The sequence below is a fragment of the Pempheris klunzingeri genome, chromosome 18 (assembly GCF_042242105.1).
Source record: "Pempheris klunzingeri isolate RE-2024b chromosome 18, fPemKlu1.hap1, whole genome shotgun sequence".
NCBI lineage: Eukaryota > Metazoa > Chordata > Actinopteri > Acropomatiformes > Pempheridae > Pempheris > Pempheris klunzingeri.
The window spans coordinates 10,161,806-10,171,724 of NC_092029.1; the positions used below are offsets into that span (position 1 = coordinate 10,161,806).

The following is a 9,919-nucleotide window of genomic DNA, read 5'->3' on the forward strand; positions in this document are numbered from 1 at the left end:
TACCACTGAAATATGAAATAATCATTAATGGCACAAACAAATCAAAACCCAGTCCAATTATCTGATACATATTCTAAAATCCCCTCATTATACAGTATATGGCTGAATTCGTATGGTTTTTTTTACACATCTGCGAATAACACTGTAAGCATAATGTAACATTCAATGAGTATCAACTGTGTTATATGTGCAGTATTGAAGTTTGAGTACCATAATCTGAGATGTCGCTTTTATTCTGAAGGATTTAGCCCGGAAGTGTTGTTGTTGTTGCTGCCACTCGAACACAGACGAGTCAGAAAATCAATTAAGTTATGAAAAATACCATTAATTGCCTTTCTTTGTCACCGCAGCTCATGAAGAAATGGCGGATCTCCAGACGTTGTACATTTGAGGGAAAACATTTCACACCTAATGGCGTGTACACCGACGATAGAAACCATCTCTGTCGACAGTATTTACGTTTTTTAGGTAAGTTAGCTTAGTAGCTACTCGGCTAATTTAGCTGTACGTTAACATGTTTAGCCTCGGCTAATGTTCTCTGAAGATGGCACTTGTCAGTCATTACTACGTGCTGGTTAGGAAGCGTTTTGTTTAGCAACTCATTAGGTTGCGGTCCGCCAGTTTTCTCAAAAAATGCTGACATTTCTCGTTTTGCAGCGACAATATTAGCTAGCTGCTTGCTGCGGAAGGATATGTTTCAGTTTAAATTGCTAAGCTAGCTGACTCGGTTGATTGCTCTCTGTCGGGTTGCAGCACCAAAGCTAACGTGTTAGCCTTTTGCTAAACTAGCTTGATACCTAGCGACTTAATAGTGCATTGTGTATGTGTTTGCAGTGTAAATACACCCACTCAGGTCCAGACAATACACCCAAATGACAACTGTGTACTGTAGTGATTGAGCACACAGTGTAATATTCTCTAACTGGCTTCGCTTAGATATAATAGGTTTGCTGAAAATGATAGATGGACTGCAGTAAGACACTTAACACTGCATGAGTGACTGGCTTCATGCGTTCACAGCTTTTATACTTTTATCTAAATACAGGGCTAAGTGGACGTAAAGCAGCTAGAAATCCTACGTATGTTACAGCAAAATGATAGAGGGTAGCTGTTATGTTCTGTGTATGAGCAATAATAATAATTGTTTGGAAGACGATCACTGTTGACTACAGACTTGTCACTGTTCTTCAGCTCGAGTAACTTAATCAAATTGAGTTTCTTCAGTAAGCAGTAAGGTAACTGAAATATGTGATATTCTATTTGTAGGGTGACTTTTGAGCTTAAATTATTTATTGATTAATTGGTTTGTTGGTCAACTATTTATTTATTTTTGTTACTCTTCTATGATTATAGAATATATCTGTATGGGTTTTAAACATGTGGTCAGTCAAAACATCAAACTGACCAAGACCAAACAATTAAGCTATTAATTGCAAAAAATAATCGCACACTGATTTATTTGAATTGTTTCTGTTTTGCATCTATAGACCTACCAAATAATTTCTTCCAGACTACTAAGAATGAGCTGATGGTTGTGGAAGTCTGCAAGAAGACGCTGCAAACAAGAGAGAGGCTGACTGGAAGATGCCAAGAAAAAAACAACAGAATCCACAGCCAGTCAAGTGTAGGTCTTTTTAATGTTGGAAAGCTGATATACAGCTTAGCTTCATGCCAGAAATCCTACCTCCCATCTTTACTTAGACAGTATATATTTTATTTGGCCTGGTCGTGTCCTGTTTCTCTGCTCACATCTGGACACCAGGTGTTGCTGTTTCAGTACTTGAAATGTTTCACATCAATCATTCTGACCCACAGTACTGTAACTAGTCATGCGGTTAAATGTAATGTCACATTCTGCATTAATACAGAGCATATGTGCACAGCACATATGCTGCCGATACCAGGCATGCAAACAAAAGAATGGCTAGATGTCAATGTTACCAGTGTCAGTATTTGATCAACCAGCTTCTTAGAATGACATACATAGCTGAGGAGAGCCCAACATTTTCATTCACTCACCCATTGCCATCTGTTAACCTATAATTAAGAGAAATATCCCACACAGTCTCAATCGGTTATCATTATTGTCATTACTTCAAACACCAAAACGACCAGTAGATGGTAGCATGTAGCCAAAAAGGGCTGCTGAGCATGATGTCCTTGAATTGGCTTGGTTTTCTAAATTGTGACAGCTGTGCGGTAGTTGTTTGGATTCCATCAAGCTCGAGAGACCAAGTGAGAGTTTCAGGCGTCATTAGCTGTTACTGCAGTAAAAGAGCCCCATCTGTCAAGTGTTAGCAGTTAATGTTTTGTTCATAAAATGCTGTTTGTATACTGTAGGGTAGTAAATTAAATTTTCCCACTAGATTATGTCTGTATTTTCACTTTTATAGCCACAGTTAAACAAATTAATATTGTAGTAGAACAGAAATGGTTTTAACCAGGAGAAATGGAGATTAATTACTAATGACGTGGCTAATTGCATTTCCCTACACCCCATGTTTGTATGCCTGACTAATCTAAATATGCATGTATTATTCTGTGTGCTCCTAGTGGCGATAGCACTTTTCCATCATGGATAATATGGCTTGCCAAGATATGCTAAAAGCTTTTGTTCAAAAAAAAAAAAAAGAAGTGTTGATTTGTTTTGTTTACCAATGACAGTGACGTGTTCATGCAAACAGACTTCATCTGATCTTCCAGTATAATGATAGTAGTCATCATCTGTTGTTTACTGGCTCCTTTCTGTGACTGCAGTGGATTCTGAAGATGGTGTAGCCATTGAAGCTCCGGGAAACCTCACCTTAGACACAGACTTCCTTCTGGGACAAGACCTCGAGTTTGGTGATCCTGATCATGACAATAAGATTCTAGGCCTGGAAAAGTTCTCAGGTTTGTAATCCATTGTTTTTATAATTAGGTGTTTGAAGTTACAATCCTTAAGATTTCAGTCCTGCTTGATTTGGCGACACCCGTGGTTACCGTGGTAACAACAAGTGCTTGGCAAGTTACTTTTTTAGAAATGCAACGGAAGAGCTATGGGTGTATCTGTTCATTTGACAAGGAAATCAGACAAAAATATAGGCAACACAAATTGAATTGTCATGCATGGTGTAAAGAGTATTTAAAACAGCATCACTACATCGGGGTTTCTGCGAGTGCTTCACATTAAAGGCCACCACATTTATCTGTCACATTAAATGTGAAGCAGTAAGAAAGCAGTAGGGTAGAATCGGTTTGCAGTAGAAAAACTATAATTAAAGAGGAAATTTTTTATGTATTTTTTGCTGTGAACACATTCACATAGATTCTTGTTGACAAATGATGTTAAGACAGAGGATGTTTACCATAAAACATATTTAGTCAATTCTGCTCCAAATAAGCTAAAAAACTGGATGTGTGTGCTTGGCTTTGAAAGTTTGGTTCAGCCAAATTCTGTCGCCCCACAAACAGTCTGGAAATAGTTGATCATGATTAGCTTGATTAGCTCTGAGTACTAGCTTTATGTTGCTACTCATGCTACACTGTGTGGTGCTCAGTCAGCCTGTGTTCCCTGGTCCTCCACAGAAAATGGTACATAGCCACAAGGCGACGCCTCCTCTTACTGCTCTGTTGCATTCTCTTAATATGCTTGGAGGGAGGGGTCTAGCAAAGTTTGAGTGGGTATTTGCCCTTTAATACAGCTCTGATATAATGTTAGGAGCGTGAGAAATAAACAGTGTTGCCAATATCAGTTAGATAACATTAAAAATAGCTAATAATAAAACGATGGATTACACGCTCCATTGTTTCTTGTGAATCCCATGTCTAAGTAAGGAATTTTAATCCAGTGCAGTAATGGCAGTCTCTGCCACTAATGATTGAAATTACCACGTAGAAAGATAATTACAGAATCTAAACACGTTGAATAGCTATTGCAGAAAAGAAGTTGACCGTAAGTGGGATCCAAACAGGGTCTGATTCCAGAAGGTTTTAAATCTTAAGGATTGTAGCTTTAAATGTGGAGTGTGCTATTGAAGTCTGTTAGCTTGTCAGTCTTTTACACAGAATCTGTCACTTTATTTGTATCTATGGCAAATCTATCAAGTTTTTCTCTTTTAGTATACTAGTATATTTCATACTCTATACATTATATATCTTATCCCATCTATGGCGATAGATTATACAATAAAGGTAATTGGAAGAAGACACAGTCTGGTCATCATAGTACATTTCAGTTCACTCCACAGTTTGAGCTACATTGTCTTGGTGAAATTATGATCGTATCAGCATGTTTTGTATAAGCCCTAGTTTTCACCTCCTATCATTAGCATGAAAACACGGAATGAATCTGTTTTTTTTCCACTAAAGGAAATGAAAGCGGGGGCATCATTTTTAAAGTAGCTGCACTACAAAAGGGACTCGTAGGTTTTTACAGTTTGTTTGTCAGTGATGAAGTGTAGCCCCTCTGTTCAGCAGTAAGAGAATTGGGACTACCGGCTCACATTTCCCAGCATGGCTCTTTGTCAGTGAGACTGATCTGAAAAATGGAAAAATAGAGAAAGGAGCTGAGGCACCGTTATTATATAATGGTCATAAAAATAGGACCATTACCATCAAGGACACCATTATAAGAGGACATTTATTCATCATCATCATCATCATCATCATCATCATCACCAGCACCACAACTACCATCATCATCATCATCATCATCATCATCATCTGCTGCCTCTGCTTCCACTACCCCGCTACCATTATCGTTTCCCCCTTATCATCATCATCATCATCATCATCATCATCATCATCATCTACCCTCATCATCATTATCATCATCAGCAGCAGCAGCAGCTTCACCATTATAGTCATCATCATTATCATTAGGCTCAGTAATCATCCAAGAGGGGGTTGCACGGGGCAGGATAAAAGGGCAGTCTTGACTCTCGCCTTCCTCACATTGTGCCTCGGCGTCTGTGAAGGAAGGTGGTTTTCTAGCTTTCAGGAGCACTGACTAAAACTGAAGAGTTCTGCGTCTTGAAGCTTTTCTGCTTACCCTCTGAGAAAAGTGTCTCTTTTTTTTTTTGTCTTTTTATTGCCTGAAAACCTCAGATGGCATAACAACAGCTAAAACGCAATTGACCTTGCTCATAGCACTGTGAGTATGACACGTTTCTCTGAAACTCACATTTCTCACTGAGAAGAGAGACTGCACTGAAGTTATCTCACTCGGTGTGATGAAAATGGAGGCGCATTGTCTGTCATTCAGTAAGATTTGTTACAAGATGCTGTTGGCATTGGATGCCTTCAGGTGTCTGACTTTTAAGCATAGTTTCATTATAACCCAGTGTGACTTTGATTCATTTGTATGGAGGTCCAGAGTGTCCCAGTAAAACTTGTAAAATGTGGGGTCATCATTATTTCTGGGTGCCCTTTTTAAAACTAAACATTTCATCTGCATGTTCTTTTATTTCACCATGTCACTTTTCGGTGGGTTTGTACTATGCAAATAAGAGTGATGGAGTCACATGTCATTGTAGTGAGTTTAGTATTGAGTCATTTCACAATACATTTCATCAGTTATATATTTTTCTGTATGTTCAAAATGTCTGATTCATTTATTCAAAATTGGTAAATCTGGACTTCCATACATCTGTGCTCAACATCTGTAATAGTTGTAGTTCAATTTGACTGAATACTGTAATGGTATTACTAGATATATTATTAGAGATGTCTCTAATGCTGTTTGTGAGTGTGCTTTTGTGCAACTGGCTGTGTTTGCTGCCTTCTCTCTGTACTTATGTCCTCTGCTGTACTCAGGTCTCTCTTGCAAAAGAAATCTTGATCTCAATGACATTATCTGATGAAATATACAGTATAATGCAGAATAAGATAGAGAGAAGGGACAGTTGCTAATATAAAACTTGTACAGCGATGCAGAAATGTGAGTGTGTCAAAGTCTGTAATGACATTTAGATTGGATTGTGTTTATACTGAAAATGTGCTGTGTTAAGAAAGTTTCCTTTTCTGTTTGTCTTCCCTGTTCAGAAGTAGCTGCTGAGATCGGTTTCTCTGTGTATCCTCTGGGTGATGAGGAGAGCCCTGCTTACAGCCAGCTCAGCATGGAAAGTGAAACGGACAATTCACACAGCACAACTAACAATGGTAGGGAAGACGAGAGCAGGGCAGCCCAGTCTGAGCCCAGTTTCCCTCCATATCTGTCCTGCAGGGGCTGCGGACAGCTCCGTGATGAACCTCTGGGACCTGGCATAGACCTAGTTGGTCCATACTGCCTTAGGTGCTGCAAAGCCTCCAGGGAAGCCAAAAGTACGGACTTCTGTTCAGCGTTTGGAAGCATCAGCGGGATTCGCTCAGGCTCCCATTTGCAGCTTGATAGTGAAGGGGTGGGAAACGGGATGGGTGACAAAGCACTGACAGCTGAGGACAAATTGGCCAAACTGCACTCATGTCACCTCTGTGGTTTCTCCTCGCGTTACGCCAACCATGTGAAGCGTCACATGAAGACACACAACGGGGAGAAACCCTTTAACTGTCCCTTGTGCACTTACGCCTCAGCCCAGCTGGTGAACCTGCAGAGACACTTGCGCATTCACACTGGGGAAAAACCTTACAAATGTGACAGCTGCACTTTTGCCTGCAGTTCCCTTGGCAACCTAAAGAGGCACCAGCGCATGCATGTGCCGTCTGCAGGGGTGGGACAGGACACCCCGCCACGACCTGCCAGTGGCCAAAACAGCCTGAAGAGGCTTGTGACTGGGCAGAGACCCAGTGAGGAAGTACCTGGTGCTTCGGCCAAGGGTATGTATTATTTCCTTTATCAACGATTTCATCATCTTCATAATTACTTTTTACATTTTTTGTATCGAGTTATGATACCCAATCTTCAAATATACTACACCATATTGACAGCTTTGATCAGTCTCTTGGTATGTAATAACTCTCTCAACTCTCTCTCATTTGTGAAGTTTCAGAAGTTGCAAGGCCGACTTCAAACCTGAGTTTGGGAGCCCAGAACAATGACTACCTATCAGCCTTTGATGGCTTAAAGGGTGCATCACCACCACCCATACCAGCCTCTAACCCAGCTCCTGGCCACCAGCCTCCACCCCTGCTGGAGAACACAGGCAGCGGTGGCAGTAGGGTGACCAGAGGGGGCGTAGCAGACGGGGCCACCCTCCCCCCTTCACTCTTCCCTTTCACTTGCCGATTGTGTGGCATCGTCTTGGAGGACGAGGATGGCTCCTCGGCCCAGATTTGCGCCAAGTGCACCCTTGAAATGCTGACTAAAGACTCATCGTCTCCCAACAGCCCCGGAGAGCGTAGCGACAAGGTGTACACCTGCGCTGCCTGCCCTTTCCTCACACACTACCCAAACCACTTGGCACGCCACATGAAAACTCACAGCGGAGAGAAACCATACAAGTGCCCACAGTGCGACTATGCCTCAGCGCACTTCGACAACCTCAAACGTCACCACAGAGTGCACACAGGCGAGAAACCTTACAAGTGCCATTTGTGCGATTACGCCTGCGGGAACCTGGCCAACCTGAAGCGCCACCAGCGGGTGCACTCGGGTGCAAAGCCCTTCCAATGTGCCGTGTGCAGCTACAGCTGCAACCAGAGCATGAACCTGAAGCGGCACATGCTTCGGCACACAGGAGAGAAGCCGTACAAATGTCAGGAGTGCGGCTACACAACGGGCCACTGGGACAATTACAAGAGACATCAGAAAAAACACGGCCTGGCCACGGATGGCTGGGTCAAAGTTCCAATGACTGGGAACGATGAAGACGTGGAAGTGAGGAAAGGGATGGGAGTTGGCGGTCAGACTCACAGAAAAGAAACGGAGGTCGATATGCAGTATATGTCTAGGGAGGCAGGCCAGACAATACACTCATGCTACAAACTTGAGATTGTATAAAATATAACTCAGCAAAATTAAGCTACCAGCAACTTTGTTTTTGTTTTTCAGAGCCTTTATATTGTTTAGTGTGTATTAGTCTTTTAGTGTTTTGTCAGATGTCTTCAGAGGCTGCTAATTGTTTATTTGTAGAATCTCGCACATTTACGAAAAACAATTGTCCAGAATATTTTGATCCTTTTTTTTTTTTTCTTTTTGGATAAAGTAAGGCGGTTGAGTCAGAGTTTGTCTTCTACTCTGTTTGTGTCAAGACTAATGGACTTTGCCATCTGTGAAAGTCCTGTGACTCATTCTGTATGTACACCACACAAGGCTAATTCTATCATTTCCCACTCATATTACAACACATATCTCCTCCTCCATTGTAGGACAGAGAACACTACCAAATACTCCTCAATACATGGAACTCATGCACATCTTTGCCTGAACTGTTGAGCTGCACTGTGTAGTTTATATTAAGTTTTGTTTTTTTTTTAATCAATAAGGGACAGTTGCTATTTTTAATCACATTTTAGCTCAAGCCTTTTTGTGTTTTTTTGTTTGTTTGTTTTATTTTTTAACCAAAAATCAAATGAAACAACTTTAATGTTACTGAAGGGAGGATAGGAAGAAAACCTGGACTACACATTGCAGCTTTACGTGAGGGTCCTTATAAGGACCAGTATTGTGCTTTGATGCATTGGGGCACAGTCTCTGGTAATGGCATGCCTTCAGATTTATTTACTAATGTATTTACTACTTACAAAGTGCTATTTAATAGTACTGGAATTGTCTTACCCATGATAAACTATATTGATGAATTAGGTTGTCTTAACCTACCTAAATAATCTCCAGTATCTTGAACTGTATTGTAAATCGTTGCCAGACCCCTCAGGATTATAAAATGTGATTTGGAAGGCTAAAATGTTTCAGAAGATTTAGTTTCTAGTTGAATTGCATGCAGTTACATCGGTGTGTGCTTAAAGAAAAGCACAATTATACACACACAGTTGCATTTGGAGGGTTTAAGATTTAGTTGTGGAGGGAAAAAAGGCTTATGTGATTCAGTGCTAGCCTAAATTATAAAAGGGAATGTTCTTCAAATGATTTATCATTAGTCTTTAAATTTCAATCTTTAAATTTGTTCATTTTGATGGAGACGGTTTTTTCACCTTCCTTTTGATTACTGTTTACTATTAACTGTGAAATTAGCCAATTCTCGTGTTTTTTACTTGAAGAAAAGATGACACTATTAGTAAGCATGTGAGTGTGTAATGGTTGTTTTATTTTTCTAATGTGGCTGTAACACACTGCTAGAAGTGCATACTTTAATATATAGAATCTTTTTTTTTTTTTGAATGTGTGATGTGTCATTTAGTTACAATGGGAAAAATAATAGGGACTGTGATTTAAGTTTACTCTTTTTGAATTACTATTATATGCAAGTGAGATATTTTTCAGGTTGCCAACTTGCCATGACACAATGGAGAATTGAACCCATTGATTAGTACTGACATCCCCCAAGTGTCCATTTTTGTTTTTATGCAGTGTCTCATAAATGCCTTAAGTGAGGATTTTTGAAATAAACACATGAAAATCATTTCATTGAATGTCAGCCAGCAGACTGGATCTCATTTTTTTCCCCTCAAAACTCTTGAGTGGTACTTTCACTTACAGATGGTAAATCCCATCTTTAGACATTCGCTCTAAAGATGGCGATGCCAGTCCGTCAGTTGGTTTGTCCTCCACTTTGGTCCTGACTGAAATATTTGAACATCTACAGGATGGACAGGCCTTTTTCTCAGCAGACATTTTGACTTGTCATAATAGAAAAAGCAAGTTTCTACTAACATTAACAATGGGTCTGTACTATTCAAGTTTCTCAGTAATCTGTGCTTTTTCTACTGTGACATGTCCAAGTTTCTGGCGTGAAAAAGGTCAGTTGAGATTAGTGACATTATGTGGCCCTTTGCTGCAGGTCTTCCCCTCTAATTTATCCACTGTCCAATAACAACTTTAGAA

The 9,919-nt window shown here is 40.3% G+C and overlaps 1 protein-coding gene across 2 annotated transcripts; it reads left to right on the forward strand.

Moving 5' to 3' along the window:
- The first annotated feature begins 1,498 nt into the window (after window positions 1-1,498).
- znf513a (zinc finger protein 513a) lies at window positions 1,499-9,512 on the forward strand. 2 transcript variants are annotated; one of them, XM_070849805.1, is made up of 4 exons: window positions 1,499-1,624; window positions 2,758-2,892; window positions 6,025-6,795; window positions 6,963-9,512. In XM_070849805.1, exons 1-4 carry the CDS (start codon window positions 1,585-1,587, stop codon window positions 7,916-7,918), a joined length of 1,902 nt encoding a protein of 633 aa, XP_070705906.1. In that variant the 5' UTR covers window positions 1,499-1,584; the 3' UTR covers window positions 7,919-9,512. The 2 variants fall into 2 exon arrangements, with proteins under 2 accessions (XP_070705906.1, XP_070705907.1); XM_070849806.1 differs by lacking the exons at window positions 1,499-1,624; window positions 2,758-2,892 and adding an exon at window positions 4,903-5,134.
- The last annotated feature ends 407 nt before the right edge of the window (window positions 9,513-9,919 follow it).